Source organism: Anser cygnoides, chromosome 11 (genome assembly GCF_040182565.1).
Source record: "Anser cygnoides isolate HZ-2024a breed goose chromosome 11, Taihu_goose_T2T_genome, whole genome shotgun sequence".
Taxonomy (NCBI): domain Eukaryota; kingdom Metazoa; phylum Chordata; class Aves; order Anseriformes; family Anatidae; genus Anser; species Anser cygnoides.
In genome coordinates, this window is record NC_089883.1 from 10,233,354 (window position 1) to 10,257,667 (window position 24,314).

The window sequence follows — 24,314 nt, forward strand, 5'->3', positions numbered from 1 at the left end:
TTGTTTTGAACTCTAAAATGAAATGACTTCTAGATAAAATGAGCTTTCAGCTCTCTCCCTTTGTGACAGATTCCAGAGCATCTCTACCTCAAGGCAAGTTTGGTCACCATTTTGCCTTTGTGACCCTTCCTAACCTGTACCACTCAGCAGGCTAGCACTAATGTCAGTACTGTTTACTTGGGCAAGACTGATAGCATCCAGGTGGAGTTTCCAGTCCTTTTTTTTTTTTGTTCTCCCCCTTTCCTTTCTCTATCCAGCCGTGGAATGCATGCCCTAACTGAAGAGTTGAGCAGCAGACTCTTTTGCAGATCCACCAGGTCTTTATTTTACAAACTAGTTGACGTTGTCATTCTCTTTTTGCATAAACAGGGGACAAAGCCCCAAGTCAGTGGGAAATGGCATGGTTTGACTGACCTCGGTGGATTTACACCACTCTACATGCTAAGGATCTGGCTTGCAAATCTGAGTTTTCCCTTTGTTTGACCTTTTCTAAAAACAATTTCTTCACAGTTTGCAGGCAGCTTGTCGACCAAACTTCTCACTAAAATACTCATAACAGCACATCTTTATTTCATTGATTTATTCATTTGTATGCTGGTTCAGTGATACCAGCTTACTTAAATGCCCTTTTGCTGTTTTTCTTTCATTATTTACTGATTTCACCTAGGTGAATAAGGTTGTGCAAATTATTATAAATCAGTCCACTTACAACTTCTGACTCCTCTTGATTTAAGTACTGATTTACTGTCCTTGACAACTGAGAGCTGTACAGTTTCTCCCCCTTCTGAATTTGAGAAAGACTAGAATGTAATTCCTAGCAATTAATAACGGATCATTTGAAATACTCTGAAATTATCCACAACTTAACTGTAAAAGTGATGTGACTGATCAGAATCCTACAGAGTCCTGTGGCAGCACCTGTAAGGAAAGAAAGGCTTACAGGAAGAGCACGCCTGCCTCTGCTACATCAGCTCCTGTCGGCAGCACAAAAGCGAGGTAGAACCAGTCCCCAGTCACCTCTCTGGGGACAGCCTTTGCAAAGAGCTTAAGTGCCATTAGTGTGGCAAACTATGCCAGGTACTTTTCATGATCAAGTATAGGAAGTCTAGTATAACCTCACTGCTCAGTTGAGGTTACGCTTCCTTAATGCATGGGAGAGCACGAGTCTGCTACTGAAATGTGGTGTGAGTCACAGTCCTTTAGCTCCAGCTGTAGAGCTCGTGTTCTTACCCCGTCTCCAGGCACAGCTACTGTGGTAGCTGTTTTCCAAACCTTTAACCGTAGCTTGTAGCTGATACCTGTGCAGGTTCCTGGAGCAAATGAACAGATACAGCCCACTGAATTTTAGCGAGAGGAATGAGTTATTTGTCCATTCAAAAAACATGGATTTTTTCAGCAGCTGAAAATCTCTGCTGATGGGGTTTTCAAAACACATTTTGCTGCCCCTCATTGGTCTTGAAAGTGAGGATTTCCTTCTTCCTGATTGTATGGGTGGTGAGAAGCACTCCTTCCTCTGGGGCTCACCGAGTTGATACTGCAGCATCTTTGTAACACTGCCACTGAGGATATGCACACTGATGACCTACTGCTAGGATAATGAAACTGAAGTAAACAACAAAACACCCTAAAAATACTGATTTCTCTGAAGTTTAAAACTGGGGAATAGCAAAATTTCAGTCACTTTTTTTCTGATTAGAATGACAAAGCTGTGTTAAGCGTAGAATTCAGCACAGAATATCCAGGTGTCCTGATACTATCTTCTGTATGCAGGAAATTTACGGTATCTTTGTTCAGGAACACTGTCACTGTTGTAGCTGCTTTTATCACCCTGTGACATACTGGGACCTCATTTTAAAACTGCTTAAAAGGAAATTTAAACTAAGAAGTCTGTAATCCCGTGACATCACCTTGATTTGGTAGCATTTCTTTCAGTGTGTTTGGAGGCAAGAGAGAGAAGGAAGGGAGGAAAGGTGATGCCTAGTGAAGCTCATCTCCCAGGCCCTGCCTAGCAGTGCTGCTGTAGAGGACTGTGCAGAGCTATGCAGAACATCTGAGTTAGGCTCCTGCTTTGAGACGCCCTCAGAAGGAGCCTTCCCCTCTGCAACAAAGACCGAGGAAGTCAGGAGAGATTAATCCTTCAGAATATCCTCTACTGATGCTTACAAAATTATCAGAGAAGTTAGGAAACTGTTGTGTTAAAAATCGGTTTACTTGAGTTTCATACTGTTGAAAGTATGGTTCTGAAAACTTTACAAGAGGCTAACTAAGAACAAGAGCCCCAGACTAGCTCTGGAACAGCACTTAGCAGCACAGCCTGAGGTATTTCCTTGCTTCTGCAGTAGGGTGAGCCCCATTGCACAGGCAGCCAGGAGACAGGAGCTGAACTCACCTGCCTGTAGTCGCACAGCTGGCTGGCAGAAGGCTATAGGCTATACTCCCTGGGAAAACTGTCATAATGTATAGGTCCAGAGGTATTTGAGCTTAAATTTGTATCAGAAGGTCTTGCCTTATTGTATAAAGAAATATTCAAAAACTTTTGTTGCTGAATGCTACTAAGAGAATGGCTTTTTCGTGTGTCAGATTGAGCTAGAGAATATTTCTGTTACAGTTAGGTGGTTCCTTGCAGTGCTGAAACGCACACTTTCTCCAGTGATAAGAAGTTTCTAGCATTGTTGCTACCTCAGGAATTTGAAAGAAAGAAAAAAAAAACACCAAAAATTACACCAATAAAAAGGTCTTGCATCATGCCTAAGGTCATTAGCATCTGGCTTTGGGAAGCTGCCAAAGGGAATGAATTTCAGAGGCTGAGACTATTAGTTGAGAGCCTGCCAGTCCCAAGAGGTCTTACCTCAGTCTTGCAGCAAGAGCTTCCTGGCAGACCTTAATGGCTGTGACAGTACTTTCAGTGAGAGGATATCACTTACAATTGAATCTAGAACTACATGGGACTTAGCAGAAACTTTCTAGCGCAATGAATGGCGCCAGGAAGAAACAGAAAACCAGCAAATGGCCTGAATGCAGGTGTTACGTGCTCACATCAGTTCTCTCTGCTCCGGGGGAAAACAGATGCTTTTCTGCACCTGCTCTACTTTCAGCCCAGCTAAGAAGAATGCACTGCATTAATCTTGTATAGAGGTGACCAAAGCAAGGTGAATCCACATGGTCTCTTCCCCAGCCATAAGCAAGCAGCTCTCTAGATGAGCAGTGCTGCGTATAAATCCACAAGCCAAGAACTGTCAGCTCGAAAGCAGAGCAGGCACTGCTCCTGCTCAGCCCTCCAAATACTTCTCCAGCCAAAACCCAGTCTCTTCCAGTGAATCTGAAATGAGTCACAGTCAGCTGGTTTTGTCAAGTCCCCTGTCTTTGTCAGGCACTGAGGAATAGATCCACGGATGGATGATATCTGCCTGTTAATGTGACACTGCAGATCAAAATGTGTGCCCGTGCCTTCCAGCAGGCTTGACACACTGCAGTGCGGACAGAAGCAGACTTTTCTGGGGTACCAACAGTTGCCCAGGGGTCTGCTTTGGAACAGATCCATTCATTTTAAAAGGGGAGCATGTGTGTGTTCTAGCACATAAATAAAAACGAAGAACTTTGGCTGAGAGGCATGCAGTTCAGGAGGTGAACTTCCAAAAATTGAAATAAATAAAGGAAACCTGCAAGTCAAATACATCACTGGTATAGTTCCTTTTTTTTTTTTTTTTTTTCAGTTCTTTGTGTCTCTTTTCTAGTGTACTTTTGTAGTTGCTGCCATTTGTAGTTGCTGCCGGTTATTGTTGTCTCCAAGCCTTAAAAATCTGGTGTCCTAGCATTATTACCGATGGAAATGTGAAATGCAGAGATTACAAGAATTGAGGTCCTTGGCTTTTTACAGATGGTAAAATGAGAGAGCATAAGCACAAAGGTATTTAATGGTTCACCAAAACCTGCCCTGCTTCACTTTCAAGTTCACCCTGCTGTTGTTCTCACCTGTTCTTAATAGATCATTGGTAGTCCAGGTGTATTTGAAAGAAGTGCCTAAAATCACTTGGATAGCTATGTAATAAGTGGACAAAGAAAGATGTGACATTTGTTCCAATAGCGTTTTGGTGTTGCTGTACATAGAGATGAAATACATCTTTTGCAAATAGAAAACATCATTGCTCACAGAGATAAAATGTTGGCATTTAAAACTTAACCTGTGGCTCATCACTCTTCTACATGAGATCATTGCACAGCAGAATGAATTTCACAAAACATAGTACAGATAATTTTAAAACAGGATGGATTACTGTTTCTTGCTTTAACCTCAGCCATAATGACTGGAAAGTGTTCCACCATGTAGAAGTGAAAGTTGATAGGTCTCAGTTTAGTTCCCATATGGATTTCGTTTAGTTCTCACGTGGGAAGGTGTATACATCACTGAAACTGCCTTTTTTTTGTGTTTTTGTAAATGAGATCATGTTCAGCATGATCATGGAAAACAGGGATTGGGATGAGCTGTGGAAGAGAACATGTTTGTCTAGAGATGGTCTCCAGAGCTGGATTTGAGCGCAAGGTAGGACAGTGCGTACACCTGGTCGTTCTCTGCAGGACCCCTCAAATGTCCCTGTGATGCTTTTCCTCAGTGGCTGAAATGAGATATAATCAGAAATATCTGCCTGCCCCACTGTGGGGCTTATGGGTTTTGTTGGCTGAGGAGCCAGAGAATCGAATATTTTTAGTAGGAAGAGAAACCCTTTCTCTCACAAGTTTGACGTTGGTTCATTTGTATTTTTTACAGATTCAGTGCCATCAAATATCTGGATCATTTCTGGGGTCAAAATTTAAAAATTGACACATGAGTCACTTCAACAAAAAAAAAAAAAAGAAAAGAAAAATAATCTTATTAAATTTAACATAAATCTGAAATAAAATATTTTTGACACAGATTGAGCTCTTTGAACAAAAGTAAAATTGTGAAGAACTGTGCTATTTTTTTCCTAAGTTCACTTAGAAAATAACTTTATAAACTTCAAGTAGAAATAAATTAAAAGAGGAAAAAAAAAAGCACCAACACACATACTTACAAATTAAATAGAAATCAGTGCAAACATTGCTCCTACTGTGCAGCCCTGACCGCCGGGCAAGAGTACCAGTCAGGGGTGTGGTTTTGCCTAAAGCATCACAGCAGGGCGCTGGTCTGGTGTCCTCTTGGTGTTCCTGGGCATCTGTGTTAGTGGTATTGCATCTTCTGGTCAAGAACCATGGGATTTCAGAGAGGACGAGCAATTGCTTTTTAATGTGAATGCCTGTCTTTTCCCAAGATTACTGTTATTTTATCATCGCGGTTATTTTTCAGCCAGGTTTCAAAGGTAGCTGAGTGTTCAGAGCTTGTAATCGACGGTAAGAGGCCAGGCGGTAATTTCAAGTCCCCGATACAGTTGGTCACCTTGAGGTTTGCCAAGTACAAGTCTTTGAGAAACACTTGTCGTTTCAAACTGTGCTTATTTACTGGTGAGGTAATAAAGCAGGTATCCGAGATATACTCCTGATCACAACTGTTGTTTACTTAGACTCCTCGTGCCAGTTCTTGTAATTGTGACTGGCTAGGCACGATGCGACGCTTTAATTGGGAAGTAAAACGAGCAGCATGTTCCGCTGCTAATGGCTGGGCTGCGCAGAGGAGTTACTAATTAGCCTAAAGAAGCACCGAATACTGGTGTTTTCACAGAGTGACTTTCCAACCCCTTATTTACATCACAAAATCTATGTATAAAAGTAGCTTGCATCTCTCCTCCCCTGTAAACAAGTATTTCACATTCTGTGAGGCTGATGCTACAAAATGAATGTTACCCAGATAATGTGGGTTGGAGTACAGAGAAAATATCTTGATAAACAGAATACACAATTTCTAAGGCTAGAAATGAGTTTTTAGAGCTTTCTAAAGAAGCCAATTTTTTTAATAGATGTATTGCAAAGGCTGTGCTATTTCTCTTCGCTGGCCAGTATAATATGATGGTTCTGCACAAAGACATCTTTTTCTAAGTCTATAGAGGAAGTGTTTGTAAAGGCTGGGATTGTGCCTCTACTCTGTAATGTTTATAAACAGCAATTGTTGCTTGCTTGCTAAAATGGAGGTCAGGAGAAAATGCTATTCTTGGGAGGAGGATGAAGCCACAGAACAGGCTGAATGACAGGCTGGCTCTGTCACAGATTTATTATACAACTTTGGGTAAATCACAAATCCACCAGCTTGTAAAAGGGAGATAATGCTAAGCATATAGTGAGGGTTGCAATGTTTTATTGGTGTTTTTTAATAAAAAATGTGTTGAGATCACTTGAAATGAAAGGCTTCAGAGGTATATGGAATTTATTACAGATCTAGTATAAATTGCATTTCTTGGAACTAAACTGATTTTTACCAATGAGGATTTAAATATATTCAGAGTCCAAAAAGGCATTTCCTTCTTAATAGCCCTCCTCTACTGTAGAGAAAAGTAAAGATCACAGCAAATGTTCCATTTCTGTTTGAAGGTGTCACAGAGTTTTTAATAAAGATTGTGCTGACTGTATCACTACCTCATTTCAGCACGGACAATTTCAAAAGAAGCTAGCACTAAATGATTATGTTAATCTTAGCGGTTTTTCCCTATTCAGATTTTTGTCTAATTGATGTGGAGATGTAGTGCTCCTTTACTACAGAGTCACGCAAGCTGGATGCCATGCTGCATCTTCAGCTCAAAAAGAATATTCTCTTAATCTGTTGGGTAAGCTGAGTATGGTGGAGCCATATGTGGATGAAGAGGTTAATACAGAAAAAATTATTACAAGGCAGGGGCTTTGGAACAAGGCATGTGGCCGAGCTAATAAAAATGTCTCACAGTTGCTGCCAGTAGGCTTGATTCTGCCTCCCTCAAAGCCAGCAACACAAGTTGTGTTGGCCATGCGAAGGCAGGAGAAAGTCCTTTAGCTCATGGAGGCCCTCGGCAGGAGGGGCCACCTGTCCAAGGCACTGAAAAAGGCATCAAAATTAATCTCCAACTCCCATTAACCTCATGCGGCTTCAGCGCAGTCTGCTGCAGCCCAGCCATCGCTACATCCGGTAGGGCCGTGACCGTTCGGCTCGTCTCCACAGGAGCCTAAGGCCTAAGGTAGGGAGCGACAAAACGCCCTTCTTACCACTACCGTATGGTTTATTTTTAACAGAAGGACAGCGTAAAAGAGAAAAGGAGGTTTGTGAAAAATCGCACAAGCTGTGTGTGTCTTTAGTATAGCTGAAGGCTCATTACTTCCTTGTGGTAATCCTGCCAGGCCTACTTCTTCAATCCCTTCTGTGTCGGTCTGGCAGTCAGCTTCCTGCAGATATTATACCTAAACCACTGCTTCATAAGAGACTTCTGTTTTACACCTGCCATAGTTCTTTTAATTGTATGATTTCGCACCTTGTTCCAGGCCTGGCGCTCCTCCAAGCAATCCCCAAGTGTCTTGTAAAAAGTGGTTGGTCTTGAAGCATTTTTCTTCTTTTCCATTTTTCACGCTATGCATGCTCCCCTATTATTTTAAACCAGTATATTAATGGAGGGAAAGCCCTGGTAACCAGTCCAGTGCTTCTGAGTTATTAACAGGGCAGCTCAAGTCACCCTAAAATAGGCTGGTGCTTGTTCAAGTGCATTTCCAGTAGCATAGATGCTAAAATTCAAGGGACTCTGTAGCTAACACAACACTTATTCATAGCAACTTTGCTTCTTGAATTGCTGCTACCTGTTGCAACATTCAAAGATTCCCAGAAGTTTATGTAGTTCCCAAATTTGCTAGCAGTCTAAATTAGCATCCTAGCCGCCTTAGCCAAGTCTGGTGTCCGGATCACCCAGATGTACACGGCTTGAGCTGACAAGGAGTTGAGTTCCATTCTGAACACATTTAAGCTAATAATTTCCAGTATAAAATGCTGCTCTTAATGTTGCATGAAAAATATCTGGTAGCAGAGAGATTCTGGCTTTCTGTGTAAGCAGTCTGCTGTCAGAATGATCAGTGGGGAAAGGATTGGCAGGAGGAGGCAAGGGGCTGGAAAAGCCGGGTGTCTGTAAGCTGAGACGGGCTCGGTGCTGGAAGGCTGCTCTGTCTCCTCAGGTTCAGAGGAAGGCGAAGTGGTGAGGGGATGAGAGGAGGGAAACTGCGGAGACTGCCTGGGCAATGGGGCAAGGCGGCATCGGAAAATAAATGAGAGCTCGTGGCAGATGCTGATTCCTCAGCCAGCTATTCTTGGCAATGAATAAAAAGGTTAAAGCAAGGAAAAGTTATATTTATTTTTGTGTGTGTGTACGTATGTATGTGTTTTATTTTTAAAAGGTTGCTTTTATTTCCAGGTTTTCAATTATTTCAAAGGTTGACTATACCAGAGGTGCCACAATAACTCATAGCTTCACAGAGACAAATCTATTATTGCTTATCACAGAAATGCCCAGAGGCCTCTTGTAAGGACAGAGCCCCATTGTGTCAGGTGTTATGGAAACATCATGTATATCTTTGATTCATAGTGTATTTTGAATCACCCTTAATAGTTTAATATTTTTTCCCATCAGTTAATTTCGGTTTTCAAGCTCTGAAAGGGGCTTTTACACAGCATTTGTAGGTTCTGGCAAAAATCTCTACAGATCACTACAGCCACTTCTGCATACCAATTCTATATACCACCATTGGCAAATATCAACAGCTGGCAACAAAACTAGATGTAGGTTGGTCTGAGGATGGATCACAGTGGCAGATTCAAGCATTAATTGAAAAAAAAGGGGGGGGGGGCAGAACAGAATAGAAGGAAAAACTGGCTCTTTTTGTGAATTAATCTTAGAACTGAAATGTCACTTTACTAACATATTAAACTATCCAGATTTTTTTCCTTCCTGTGGCTAGAAATAAGGAAGAGAGTAAGGTAATGAAAATATTGAAGGATCGCTTGGAAAATTTCAGTGTAACATTTTCAGTATTGTCAGGTTTAGTTTTTCATAAGAAATGTAAGATCTGTCCTAGCGGCTCATAAACTGCTTTTTTGGATAAGATAATGTAACAAACACTAGGTTGACTATACACTCTAAAGTTGTCATATTGAGCAGAAAAATAGTGGGATAGTTGCTCACGTCATTTAGCAGCACACTCTGCAAATAATCTTTTGAAGCCACTGGGATTATTCATGGATTTTTAAACAAGTCCTTCTGTAAAGTTCTGTTTTTGCCCAGAAATGGTATTTTTATTCATTGTGTGAATGCAGCAACTTTGAATCTGTCCAGCATAATAAAATAGTATCTGTTACACACAGGCAAATGTTGAAGACATTTGGAATATGGCTGTATGAAGTGGTTGCTTGTTTATTTAGACTGGTTTTAGCTGGAATTCCAACTTTTTTTTTAACACCACTCATATCGTCAAGGTATATCCAAAGCTACCACCAACTAGCTGGACAGCTTTCTCTGTAAGTTTTACACATCTTATCCTCCTGCACTCCTAGAGTCTTATCTCCCTTGTCCATAGCCAAAAGCTACTAACTTGGAACAAAGTTCAATCAAGACCCAAACATAATGAAGAAGGAGAAATCGCAAAAGATGGAGTTAATGGCTGCAGCTACCGCTGTGGATCCTTTTGCCACAGGCTCTGAAAGTCTGGAAAATTAATCAAAGTTCAATCAAGGATGTATGATATTGCGGCGGCTGCAGCAGCAGTGTCTGGTGTCACCTGGGAGCTGTCCATTAAAAACAGCTCACTGAAAACCATCGCGGTATTGATGTGGTATCCTGGTTGAAGGGGGTAGTCAGATGCTTCTCCAGGACGTTGCTATACCTTCTGCTTTTACTACTGGGTAAACTTCAGAAGTTCAACACATATTTGAGACATAAAAAGAGCAGGCACATGTCTGGAATAGGCTAATAAAATCGGTAGTTTTAAAGAAACCTACTAGGTGGAAGGTGGGTGACCATTTCAAGGAGGTTTCATGGAATGTCATTGTAAAAATAGAAACTAAATTTTTTCTTCCTATTCAATAAGAAGGGGATCTAAAATCAAAAAGATAAGTGAGAACAAAAGTTTTGGCTAAAGCATAAATTTGTATGATAAGTCTTCATCAGCTTGGGAGAGCTGGTAAATAAGCATCCATAATGAACTCTGATTGCCCTAGTGGTAATAGTACTTCAGGCATGGTTGTTAAACTCAACAGTTTGTCCAGAAATGTGTACATTATGAGTTTGGAGAAAAAAAATCTTCTGCAGATAAGCTATAGTAATTTTTTGCAATAATTCTTCTTTCAGAAATTAATTTGAAAACGTAGAATATTTGCTTTTTATTTCATTGCCTGGAAAAAAAAATGTCCTATAACCTTTATGATGTTTATGGTTTAAACTTGGCAAAACTTGTGGGCAGGGAAAAATCATCTTTCATTTTATCAGACTGCCACTGAGACACATCCTAGTCATCTCTGTAATACTCTGACACTCCCATGAAACAAAGTAAAATTGCCACCACTGGTATTACTGCTATGTTACTCATCGGTTATTATATGCCATGGTTTAAACGGTTGAAAACCACTACCTGGTATTAAAGAACAAGGGAGGGGGGGAAAAAAAAGGAAGAAAAATGCTGGAGGCTGTGAAAATAAATACAAAGCTCAGTACTGTAGGTGAAGTGTCTCCTGTATTGGTAGGACTCTATCACCTTTTGGGGGGGGTGGGGGGGGGGGGAACAACGGTATTAATGTTTCAGGTATCGTACTGCTGGCTCTCCTTTTCTTTAACCATGTGAATATGAGTTGCTCCCAGTTTTATGGCAGACATTTTCTTCTGACTTTGACACACCTCTGGCCCAATGTCACACCCTTTGGCCTGGGGGCACAAACATGGTTACTGACTATTCCTTTTATGACAACACAAAGTCTCTGGAATTCTGTCTAGGCACTTTAAATCAGATAGCATAAACAAGTCTTTCTCCCCATTGTATTTCTGCCTGGATCATCACTATATCTTAAGTGAAATTACTGGTATTCTTTTGATAAACCATTAATGCTAGGAAGGGGGTTGGATATTTTTTTGTTGTTAATTACTAAATCTCGGTGACAGACAGAATCTGCCTGTTAAAACTTGTGTTGTAATTTGAGGATTAAATGCTGCACCTCTGAGAAACATCAGTATCAAAACTGATTTGCTCTAAGAGACTTAACGTTGTTAGAGGCTGCAGTCTGACAAAGTAGATTCCTTAATAACAGAGTTAGCAATTAAATGTTTTATGCTCCTCACAAGACTTACAAGATGAGAGGGCAATCACTAGAATTGTGCAGAAAGGAAAATGCGTAGCCAGTACAGCTCCCACCTTAATCCCTGACACTGAAAGACTTCAGCTCCCATTAATGTTTGGCTGTTAGATATGATTTGAAAATTGCATTTTGCTTGATAACACCTTTCTTATCTAGCCCGAAGGTTTGCAGGTTCATATTCTCCTCTAGCACCTTTGTGCAGCCCACCCCAAACCAGACTGACCATGCAAAGGGTGGACAGAGCTGCCAAGAACACTTGGGTATCTCATCCACGCTGCATCTTTCCTTAGAGCGCTCTCTCTGGTTGGGTAGACATGTCGTATGTATGATAAGGTGATATATCTTTTCGCCAGCCTTTTAGACAGAAGCTGCATACTTCTTTGCAGTTCAAGAACTTAGAAATGGAGAAAGAAAGAATCAGTGGGTAAGCCGATTTTCTTTCTAACAGCCCAGGGGTTAGGGGGAAATGGAAGGAGAGAGCCAAGAAAAGTCTGTAAGTGTATGTCTAAAGTTGTTCTGATTCAGGCAGGTCAGTTAAAATATACTTACTTTGAACAGTGATGTGATACAATTCATATTTTCGTAACAACTTTTCCAGTCTTGATATTCACTGCATATATATATATATATATATATATATATATATATATAACATTTGTATTTCTGTGTTTTTAACTAGGTATATTTCTAGGGGCTAGACAACTGCAAAGTTGATGCTTTTTTGGCCTATTTGCAAGCTTTAGTTCCAAATACAGATTTGGATTTGAAGCCTGTCCCTCCTTGAAGTTTGAATTCTATGGACATTGCTTCATAAAACATTTTAAAGAAGATAACGTCGTTATGTAAGCTCTGTGATTTCTTTTCCTGTACTCTCTGGTTGTACATATTGAAATCCAAGCATAGAAAGCACCTACTAGGCAAGAAGGTGAAAGGTAATGTGTTTATTTTAACATTTTAAACTGGCAAAAAGACAGAGAACAAAGAATAGGAACAGCCAGTGAGTTTGCAAATGGCTAATAGTTAAGCTGGGTGCTCCAGGCTTCACAGTGGGTCAGATGGTGTTTATTAAAAATCTGGGGAGGTTGGAGAGAGTACAGAAGGAATGCTGCTTACAGAGAAGATACATGTTTTAGAGTCATTAAGACTCTGAATTGTAAAGCTCTCCAAAAAGATCTAATAAACCTACCTGAAGAGCAGATAAAACTGCTGAAAAATGCAAAGTAGAGCATGCTGGAAAGAAGTAATCTGGAGTTTTCGTAAATGCTGTCAAGTCCTGGAATGAAATTGTAAGCATTCAACAGAAAGCCCCAGTTATCAGAAAATTGGATGAACTCATCTGTATGGTATATGTGAGCAACGGATTAACTCTATTGCTTTCATTAGAAAAGAGAAAATGTTGTATTTATGTTTGTCACCAAGTACTTGCTAATTGTGTGTCTCTTGCTTAGTATAAAGCTGCATTAAACGGAGGAAACTAAAATGGTAGAAAGCAAAAGAATAGAACAGAGTAATGTTAAAGTATGTTAATGCTCTCAAAAAGTCAAATGGGACAGCATATTCCTTCAGGTGATCTTATGACATCTACAAAAAAAATTAGCCAAAATGAGGAATGAGAACAGGAGAACGAAAATACACAATTGCAAAAATCACTGGAAGCAGGGGAAGGCTTTGCTAGGAAGATCAGCAGTAGGACCACCTCGATTAGCAAAGAGATTAATAAGATATGACATGAACAAATGTAGTGATTAGCACAGAGAAGTCAAGCCATGTCTGTTGGTTTATTGTATTTCACGTTTTCAAGCAACATGTTTTAACACCAGTATTGAAAAGCTCTTTCTGTGCAGTGCATAATTAAGCCATGTTGTATAATTATGGTACCATTCCTGCAGGGAACTGGGCCTTAAAAATGGATGTAACTATGTAACCTTAAAAAAAAAAAAAAAAACCACACACCTGTTAGATGGCAAACTTACAGAATCTATTATCAATTTTTTCAGAAAGAAATACATTTTGACATAAAGCAATATTTAATAAAAGATGAAAAGAAACTTTCTGTTCAGGTAGCTATTTCGCAACTTAATTGCAGGTTTTCTTGATTCTGGTGACTTTCTATGGAGAGGGGATGGATCAGTGGTATGAGATGGTGTTGGTTTCTTTCTGGATCTATAATAAGACTTACTTCAAATTTTAGCATCTTGAGCTATTTTGAGCTAACAAAGGAAAGTAATGCAGTGAACAGTTAGAGGAAAAAGTAGTGCTGAAGCAGAGGTACAAATGTAAATAGTATTAAATAAACTGCATATTTTCTTTTTATCTAATTACACTAAAGGAGATGTAAATAGCAAAATAGGGATCAAGATTTAAACTCAGATTAAACTGTTAATGGAAAACAGTTTTGTACGCCATAGCTCAGTATTATCTGCTTGGGCCACCTTACAAAATCAGCCTACCTTGGTTTGGGTTTCTCTGTTGCTTAGATGAGAACTGGAGTGCCATACCGAGACCTTCCACACACCTTGAGAAAGCTTCTTACATACTCTATGGCTTAAGCTGGCCTTTTTGTAGTTGACAAGTGCTTAAAAAAAAAAACAGTACACAGAGTTTAAAACTATTTTTATCTTCATAATGAAAAGTTCATTAAATTTTGAAACTACTGGGCTTGCAAGTCATTTGATACCCAGGCCTGCAAGTATGCTTATGTCCTGCTGACAGGACCACAGCTCTCTTCATTTTCAAGGTCTTTTTCCTCTTTCCCTCCCACCTCCCCAAACTCTTGGGTCCCTTCAGCTCTGGACAAGTGTGTAATTCTTGTTCCTGGTGGCTTTCCTTGCTGAAAGGTGCCCCACTGCCCATCTGTACGATCATGGGGCAGACCATTAGTTCGCATGTCTTTTGTAAGGTGAAATGCTTAATCCGCACCTCTCTCCAAGGCAATAAGTGAGCAGACCATTAAATTAGCGTGGAGATCTTTGCCAGCACTGATTTAAGGAAGAGGGACATAGTGTATTACGTGTTTGGAATTTAGGCTAAGCAGGCAGGACACAGAGGTTAATGCCATTTTGCAGCTAACTCTGTTAGAAAGAATTTGACACAGACAGCATGTGCTTGGGGAAGTTAGGTGCCCCTTTGCATAGAGCACACAGCAGCAAAGACCAAACCTACTCCTAACATTTAGATTGTGCTTGAGTAGTTTGTTGATGATCTTTTTTAAATTACCTTATATTTTTATTCTTTTTGGAATCAGCCACCACCAAATCATGATTGAAAAAAGCCAAGAGAAACGTTTTTCTGGGGATGACATTGCACTTTTGTGCTACATCATACAATCTCAATTGTAGCGATTCCCTATGATTAATACCTATTTTTTTAAAAAATGCTAGATAATAAAATCAGGTAAGAGCAGCAGCTTTCTGTCTGTAACCAGTTCCATGTGTTGGAGCTCTTCTCAAAACTGTGAGTACTCTGGAATTTGGTGGAGGAGTTTTAGCACTTCACAATCTGCCCTACGTCCTCAGATGTTCGTGCTGCTGTGAACACAGGCTGAGACATGGCAAAGGAGAGACAGGCTGGGGCAGATAGGGAGAGAAAGCAGCTTTCCTTGGGCTGCCTTGTTATGCCGTGATTCTAGGTGTTTACATTTGGACTTCCATGGATTTCAGACCTGGGAAACCTTTTCCTTTGTCCTCAACAGTGTCCGTGAGAACAGAGATAGATGCCCTGGTTTCCTCAAGGAGCTTACAACTCAAATGCATTAAAAAAAAAAAAATCAGAATTGCAAAAATTGCAATAACTTGCCCAATAATACAAATAGCACTTTGATGGCAGAGCCCCAGACTGAACCCAAGACCTTTGGCTCAAGCCTGGGGCTCTGTCCTGAAGCTTATTTTTTACACAAGAAGTTATTTTTCCATTAAATTTCACTGCTGGAAGAGGAGTTATGGGAGTCACTGTCTGATTTCAATTTTGGTCATTCTTCAAGATACATCTTGATAATTTGTTCTATACAAGCAAGCTTCAATTATGAATTAGCTGAAATTACTGCAAACACTGTTAGCGTGCTAGTATTTCTTTAAAAGCTGACCTGTAAATACAAATTGTCTCGAACATGTCACATTACGCTAGAGATCATTGGATTTTACTGAATGGAGCACAGGTAGTAAAAAGCTGAAAAACTGCTAATCAGTAACAGTGAATAGTTGAAAAAGAGCAAGATTGGAATATGTTCCCATAAAATATTCATTGAAAAAGCTTGAACAATGAAAATAATGCTTAAGAGACTGTTAGTAGATAATTAATTAAGAAAAAAGTCAATTGGTCTTAAATTGTTTGCTGTGGATAGTTAGCCCATTTAATAAGAATTATCATCTTCCAGGCAAATGGCAGATAGCTAGTAAATAGGTTTTTCCTGGGAACTGGCTGGAGGGGAGAACAGCTCTCCACACAGCTGACTTTTAGTCACTTATCATTTTGAAGTAAATTCAGACCTTCTGGCGGTTTGTGGAATCTTAAGCCACTCTTTGTTGGAGAATTCTCAATCAGGTAGACTCCTTAGCTACACTGCTGTTTGTTTCATTAAGAAGGAAATACAATTTTAGTAACAAGATGTGCCTTTGGCTTTGAGTTATCATCACGAGAGGGCAGTTCGGGTTTCCCCTCACTACAAAGCATAGGCTTTTAAAACCGCTCCTAAGAATCAGCTCAAATAGCGTCACGTGGCTGTGATTTTGTGGATGCTTCGTCCTACAGCTCACAAGACCGCCGATGATGTGCGTGGAAGTGTTCTGGCATCCTTGGCAGAGCCCAGCGCCGGTAGAGGTGGCCCTGGGCTGAGCTCTGCCAGGGGAGGACCTGTCGGTGGCTGACTCTTCGCACACTTCAGTGTTTTTCTGGCAGAAATACCTGGCAGGCCATACTGTGAAACTAAATCCCCCTCTCTTTTTCTCGGTCTTTGTAAGTAGTTCAGTGGGAGATATAAGGTATACGGCGGAGAAACCTATGGATTCAGGGAAAGCGTATGCTTCGTGTTGTGCTCTGTGGGCCCAGATTCTGGTATTGGCTTTAAAACTGGCTTTATCTGGCCTGCTTCCAGTCACTGTGGTGGAGCTGACATTGTCTTTACTCCAGTATTTAGTAAACTGTAAATTAGGTTCTCTCCTTAAGCATTGTGCATATATCTAGCAAATAATAAATAGGATTAGAGGACAAATTGCCCAACAATTATTCGTTACGTTAGCTGTCTTCTCCCTACAGCCATCTTATTTCCTGCTGCCTTCCCTATGGGATTACAGGTATTCATCTGGTCAAACACTGTCCTGGTATGTTCCTAAAAGGATTCCCACTGAGTCCAGTGAGACTTATTCATGTGTGTTTCTGGGCGTAGCACGGTGTGTGCCTGGCTGAGGAGAGTGCCAAGAAATAATACATAGGAGGCAAAACTAGAGCAGGGAGAAGTGTTTTCTTCGTGGTTTTGTTTTGTTTTTTAAATAGGTGAGAGATGACTATGACAAAAATCCTGTTCTAACTCATGAATGCAACCCAACACCTGAATAACTCAAAACAGATTTTGGCCCAATTACTGGAAAGTAATTCTTCTCCTGTCTTTATGGCCTGTACTTCTGTTAATAGGAAGCTTCAACTTCATAAAAAAAAAATAAAATTCAGCCTTAACGCAAAAGTAAGTTGATAGGGGGAAATGTTTTAACTTTAAAAAATACGTGCCCCACTCAATGAACCTTTAAAACTTGCAAATGTTTAAAAAGAAAGGAAAAAAAAAATCGTCAGCTGCAATTTGCAAAACAACACTCCGACACTAAAAATAAGTAATTTTAATCGTAAGTACCTCGTAGCTTATTTGCAGATAGTTGTACACTCTTGGAAAAAAAAATGTAATAGGCCTTAGGTCAGCTGCATTGATTTAATGCATTACTTAGGCTGCCAGAGCAGAGGTAGAATCTCCTCGCACTGCATTAGGAGTGCCTCAAGCCTCCGTGACTCCTTTTGATCAAATCTCTGTGAAAGATGAGTGTCATGCCCTCTTCGAGCCAGCTGTGAGGGGACTGCCCTGCGACTGGAGGAGCATGCTGGAGCACAGCACTCCGGGGCAGCGAGGTGAGAGCTGGCTGCAGAGGTGAGAGGCAGACACAACTTCGTACTGTAGGTCTGGAGAACACCAAGGGGGAGGATCCTATTTCACTCCCCTGTGCACAGCCTGAGCATACATCAGACCTTGAGGTGCTCAGAGTCAGACAAGAGTAAAGAGGCGTGTGATGGTTCTGCCTTAGTACTTGTACAGACAGGAGTGTTTCCAGTACTTCTTTGTACAACTCACTGAGGGAATGGGAAACTGTTTTATAGCTCTGGAAACATAAGCACAGTAAGAATGTCTGAGGTAAGGAAAGTTCTTTGCAGTTATATATGAATGTGTGTTTTTACTGTGCAACTTTTACTTGTGGTTATGCACTGTGGAGATATAAAAATTCTTGTAATGGTGTTGTTTTGGGTAATGAACAATGGAGATGAAAGCTGTAGTGAAAATGTACTCTCCATTTCTTAATTACTAAAAGATACTGTGAAAGTAGAAAACTACTTTATATTAAAGAAATCCTGCTTTTCTTTCTGCTGTGCACTGTAAACAACTGTATGACTTTTCTATTCTACAGTAAGTAATGCAGAATTGCAGGCTGATTATAATAAGCAGAGCCATCACTTGTATAATTGTTTTCCAATTGAAGTAGTAGCATGTAAATCATAAATACTTGACAATGTTTAATTGTAGAAGTCCTCGATATACATTAATAACAATAAAATCTGTGATTTGTGACTCAGATGTGTTCTGACTGAAGTGCTTTAAGCAGATACATTATCATTATTATGACGTATAAATGCACTGAAGAGCAGACAACAATATAATTTCAGTACGAAGTTCTTTTGAAATTACCACTAAAGTGGAATCTAATGTATGCCCTTTATATTCAATTTATTGCTGACTATTTAGCATCCAGAAAATAAGGCCAGTAATTCTTTTCTTAGGATCAGTCTGTTTGGGGGGGGGGGCAGAGGGAGGGGAGAGAGAGGGAGTGTGTGTGTGTGTATGGGGTTGTCGTCTGTTATTATTATTTTTTAAATATATAGCTCATTAAGAGGTTAAATGCATCAGAATATAAGATGCTTATTTAATTTATTTTGATTTTTTTCATCACGTAGAAAAATAAACATGGTTTAATTGTCATCTCATACATAATGAGGTTTTGTTAGATGTGTTTAAGATACAGCATTTTACTTTCTGGTTTATTAATTGGCCAGATACTTCTAGTCCTCTGTGTAAGGAATCCTTGGTTTAAAAATGAGGAGAGGGCAGATCGCTAACCCAAGGGAAGGCTACTGATATATACAGGCTGTGGCTTATCCTTCTGTAAAATCCTGTGGATAAAAAGTGACACTATTCTTTTTTTCCCCTATTTCTTTTTCTTTTTATTTTTTGTATATAATTAAAAAAAAATATGTGTTTTTTTAGTTTGAATAATGTGGGGAGCCAGGCAACTTTCTGATATTTTGTGGATGTGAGAGAGAAAAAATGAATTGAACTGGTTTTGTTTTAATTTAAAACAAACCATTGTTTGAAAGGCAGTTAGCAGTCAATTTTCACATCTGATCCGAAGTTGGAGTTTGGTGTGCTCATTTAGTTGAGATTGTTGTTCGAGCAATTTATATATAAATTTCTGTAATTCGTGTAACTACTTGGCTTCTTGAACCTCGGGAGCTGATTGTTTGTCTTATCTTTTGGTGAGCTAACTCTGCGTTATGTTGCAAAACCTTGAGGCATGTTGTGTTTCTTCGTGTTCCTGCAGTCTGCAAGTGAAGTCAGCTTCATTAGTTTCATGATGGCACATCAGTGCATGGCTGGTGTTGCCGCTTCCTTCAAGCTACTCCCGGAGCATGATCTGGGCTGCCTTGGTTTGGATAAGCTTGTAAGGATTTGTCAGCCAGATGTGACAAGATTGTCAAGAGGCAAGTAAAGAAGGAGATCTGATATTAATCAGTGCATAGCTTGGAGCCAAACTTTCTCAAATGCAGTGTAGTAACATGTTCTTCTCATTTACTGCTTCTCTTTGTGGCTATAGAACTGCCACTGTCTGAGTTTGACGGTTAAAAGGGATGCCAGCTAATAGTCTTTAATTGTAAGGATACAATTCTAGGTGGGAAAAGATCATATGTTTCTATTTTTAACATCCTCTTTGAAAATACAGTTCTGTTTACTGCAGTTTGCTGGAAAATATGCTAGCGTTATGATAGACAAGACTCTGTTTTCTCTACTAGTTTTGAAATACTGAAATAGTGGCTCAGTGCTCTGCTCGAGGAATGTGAGGTGGGCAGCCTCCCTGTACTCCAGGTCATGGTGCAAAGTAGGACTTGCATTGTTTGTAACTGCTAACAACAGTGTGCGGTGCCTTTCTTTGTTCTGGTGATTAGAACAAAGTACACTGAAGAATACCTTTCTCACTTCTTCTTTTACAGAAAATGGATAAAATATTGACTTTCAAAGAACATATCATGTAATATTGCATTAGATCTATTTACATTATGTGTATAATGCTAATAAGTTTTTTTACGTATAACCAGTATAATTCTGCATTTCTGTGTAAATCAAACTTCAGAGTTTTTAGCAGTTGCAGCTTAACCATAGGTGAACATGGAAAAAGTATCTAATCTTATGTTATGGAAAATACTTTCTTGTTTTACTTATTGTAAGTATTTTTGCTTGATTGATTTTAAAAAGTAATTGTTCTGTTAATTCTTTGAACTACGGAACCATCTTCAACCTATTTAGAACCATAAAGAGAATGGCATCTGCAAACATATCCAGACGTGCAGGAGAGCTAAATTGTCATGAACGGGAAAAATGATTCCAAATTTTGGGCCATTTTGTGGGCTCACTATAGCTGGGATGAAATTCTGCCTCCTTAGGTTGCAACGAGATTTGGTCTTTTTATACCAAATGCCTCGACTTCCAGCTTCTGTGCCTGTTCATGGTGTTATTAAGAAATCTGTTCATACAACATTGAGCATGTCATTCTATTTCCCATCAAGTAAGCCAGTGATTTAGTTTGTTTTTAGTAATAAAGACTCCTCTATTATGTTAAATATTTCCTGATAAGAACCAAAATATTCTTTTTTTTATTGTAGATTACACTTTTTGCTACATGTTTGTTTTTAAAGCACCTTTCATAGGAAAAACATATTTGTTAAATATTTTCATGCAGATTAGAGCCAAAATTTAGCTACAGATCTTGAATTCCAGCAAAAGATCCACAAAATGCAGGGAAGAGAAGCTATTGTTTTGGCCCCCTGGGTCATCTCCTGCCCTTCATGACTTAAGTGGTGCAGGAACTCAGTTCCTATGTGCGGTGCAGCCAGCAGTTTTTGTCCTAGCAGATGCTACAGCTGAAGTTTTATAGCTTCATCACTTTTTTTTTTTAATTCTCATTATCTATTCGCTACTATCTAAAAATCTCTTTAGAGACTGAAATTTCAGTTTTCAAACTCAAAGTAAATAATATTGAGGGACCAAGCAAAAAGTGAGAAATTCTAACAGGGAGATTTTTTGTCATTTTAGGATAAAGAACAGTAACATTTTCTTACCACACTTTAAAACCATGGTAGGATTGTATCTTTAAACACATACATGCTTTCGAAAGAATGAAATAACTGTTCCTCACTGATAATCAACTATATTTCAAATTTGAAGTCAAAAGTTTGGGGTTTTCTTTTATTAGCTATTTAGACTGGTGTTTGAAAGCCGTTTCAAGTTTTCTCACCTGCATTCAATAAAAAAGAATACTAGGTTTTAAATTGTGAAATTACCAATGGAGCTACACTGTTGCATAAAATATTGCATAACTCTGTAGCACCATAGATAGTATCACATGTATGTGTACAAATACTGTTTGGGTTTAAAATTTATGAAATTGCATTAAATGAAATTGCGTAACACTAAATATTCCAGAGTGCTGTTATTTTTCTTTCATTCTTTAATGTATCTTTTCTGTCTGTAACAAGAAGGGGAAGAATTTAAGCATGTGTTATTTTATGGCTTTAAGATTCATGCAGCGGTGTGAGAAGCTGAAAATGTTGGGATTGTCTTCGAAACGTTAATTCACCCATGTTGCACACATATAACATTCTTTAAATTATGTAAATAATTAAAGGCATACTTTAAAGGGTTTATATGCTTTAAAGGTCTTGCAGTTCATTTATACTAATATTCTTCATTTCTCTGATAACTTGTGCATATACGTAACATTTATTTCTTGTTAATGTAGGACTTGGAGTTAAATATTTAATTAAGCTTTAGATCTTGGACAGATCTGTAGTCTCAGCATTTAACATGGGATACATAGCATGCCAATCTGGTTAAATAGCCTGTGCACAGCTTATTTTCTAGTTTAAATCACAGGTAGTGTTTCATCAAAACAAATTTCACACCATTTCTGTTTGGTGACTTACCCTTACCCCCAAACCTTGAGCAGCTTTTCTCATCAGTTTGCAGCAACCTGTTATTCATTTTTGAAACACACTAATATGAATGACTTTTCCTGTAAATTTTTTAGAAGGAAAGTTGAGATTTTTGTGATAAATACTGCTTAATAGTCAGCAAAGTGTAAGAGTTTGTGATCTACACAAAGTAGAGCAGGTACACCATGGGAACTGTAGCTCTATAGTTTATTTCAGGGTCAAAAGTAAATAACTGCAAGATAATGATAGGGTGACATTTTTCATTCCTTAATTTGTATTTCTTGTTTTCTTTTCCTAATTGAACAGTAAAAGAAAAGAGGAGCTAAATATATTCCCCAGTTTGACCAAGCTGTCTGTCAACACACACCTGTTGTTAACAAGCAAGATTAATTGCATTGCAAGCTAATGTATCTGCAAGCACATTGTTGAATAGCAAAATTGAGCTTTACTGTCCAGTGCTTTTTGTTTAAAGAGTAACAGTTCGTGTGTGCGCACACACACACGTGCACTCTCTTCTTATAATTATTTTGACAGTGCCATTAACAAGAGTTGCCCTAAGGGGCCCTTTAGGGTAAGTGACATGCATGAAGAGTGATTTTCATCCCGCAAGTTATGCTGTGATTGAAGTTTGGCCTCGTTAGTGTGCCGCCTTTCTCAGAAATATCTCCATTCTGCTTACTCACCTCGCTGCATTGCCCGAGACTGTCCAAAGCACCTCTCTATTAGCAGCTAAAGCTGCCGCTTAGCCGCAATTGGCTGTAGGATTTTGAGTCTTTACTTAATTCAGTCTCTTATCTCAGCTACTCGTCCTCAGGACTGTTCTCAGTTACTAAAAGTTCTTAATAAAGTGGCGAGCAACATGTGGAGTAGTGGCCCGTAATTCAGTAGCCGGCTAAAACTTTTAAATCCACAGTCATGGTTGATTTGACCGTGTGGTACCATCGCATGGAAGTATTGGCTAATTTCAATCCCATCCTACTGAGCTGTTTCACTCCGCCCCACCACTTTTTGGCCAGTTTTGAAGATGTTTTCATCAATTATTACAAGGACAATTAAACATTTTCAGCTGCAGGTGGTAGACTGCACCCGCAAGAGAGAGATTCAGTCCAGTTCTAGCCAAAACTTGCTTTATTAAGCTCCGCAGAGGGAGACAGTAATGAGGTAATGTAACTTGCTTCAAAACCTGGGTTGTAAATACTCTGCTTACTTCTCAGGCTGTGACTGCTTAAAAGGAGGTCAGGTTTTGGTATCGGACCCCAAATAAACAACATGGATATACGCATAAGGATTCTGGTAATTAATGGGATGTATTCTGTGGTCTTGTCTAGAAACTGTATTCAAACTTGTGGCCTTTGTGTTCTTTAACAGTAAAAATCACAACAGAGCCTCCCCACAGAGAAGGTCTAAGTGGGAGTTTAGTGGTATCAGCACCAGCCAACATTTTCAGCGCAATAAGTGTTAAGTTAAACTCCTAAATTCAGGCTTGGCCTCTGGAACAAAAGCTTTTTGTCTGGGTATTTTCAAAAGTTCTTGTACCTCCAGAGCTCGGTAGGAGCATACATGTTCAGCATGAACAAAAACCAGCCCACTTATTGAGGAGCCATCATGGGTTTAGGTGTAACCTCATGTGTAGTGGAGCTGGGAAAGGCAAGTTGTGGCCCATCTCTGTCTTCCCCATCGTTATCCTCGTTAGTCTCTTACGCAGGAGACAAGAATTTTGCTAAATTATTTTACTAATAAGCAGTTTGCCAAATGAATCATCTAGGGCTAGCATTTAAACATGTTTGTTAATGGGGAAGGTTGGAGCTATTTGGTCAGTGCTGTTTACTCTGTCACATCCACATCAAATTTTTCTCTATTTAATTGAAAGCTCAAAATATACAAAACATCAGATGTTTTCTGGATACAGCAAACAGTAAGGCCTTCTTTCTTCTCATGAGAAATGTATGTTGCTATTTATTGTGTTTATGAAATGACTCTAATGGCACTGTTAGTTTGTAAGAAATATTTTTTGTGAGATATGACTGTGGAAATAGTGTGTGCATCTTGTAGGCACCTTTCTCTTGTTTTAATAACTTTATAGATTTATTTATTTTAGTCTCGAATCTTTTTAAACTTCAGTGAAGAAACAGAAGAATTTGCAACAGCCAAATATGCTTGCAGTGGGCATAAATGTAGTATGAATGGAAAATCTTTTGTTCAAGGGCTAAGGCTTTCAAAGACTGGCAGTGAAGGAATAATCTCAGCGGTGTGTCAGTCTGTCAGTGTGTAGTGTAGCAGGACAGCTTTGACATCAACCACAACTGACGACCTTAAACACGTGGCAGAAGAGAACATGGCAGGCCGCAGGACTGGCCATGTGCAGGTTGAAACGCAGGCCAAGTCTACTTTGTCCAGAGTAGCCCTCAGGTAGGCCTCGCTGTCAGAACTGGGTATGCAGGTACAGGCATTTAAGTGCACTGTCGCTTGGTGAGTGTCTTCCCCATGCCCGGTGTGTCCTTCCAACTCTACTAACTTGCAGTGAAGAGTTCCCATGTTCTGTCCC

General features: G+C 39.5%; 1 protein-coding gene across 6 annotated transcripts in view; it reads left to right on the forward strand.

Annotated features, from left to right (window-relative positions):
- The window catches only part of BNC1 (basonuclin zinc finger protein 1), a 76,298-nt gene that overhangs the window by 38,239 nt on the left and 13,745 nt on the right, over positions 1–24,314 (forward strand). The window contains exon 1 of one of the 6 annotated variants that reach the window (XM_067003892.1): positions 17,198–17,384. The exons of 2 other annotated variants lie outside the window; for them this stretch is intronic. Coding sequence is in view for 1 of the 4 variants with exons in the window: in XM_013192824.3 (XP_013048278.2) it covers positions 17,637–17,645 (9 nt within the window). In the remaining 3 variants the exon portion in view is untranslated. Of the gene's footprint in view, positions 1–17,197; positions 17,385–17,416; positions 17,646–18,871; positions 19,265–24,314 lie in introns of those variants that run through there. 3 more of the 6 variants (XM_067003893.1, XM_013192824.3, XM_067003891.1) reach the window with 3 other exon arrangements.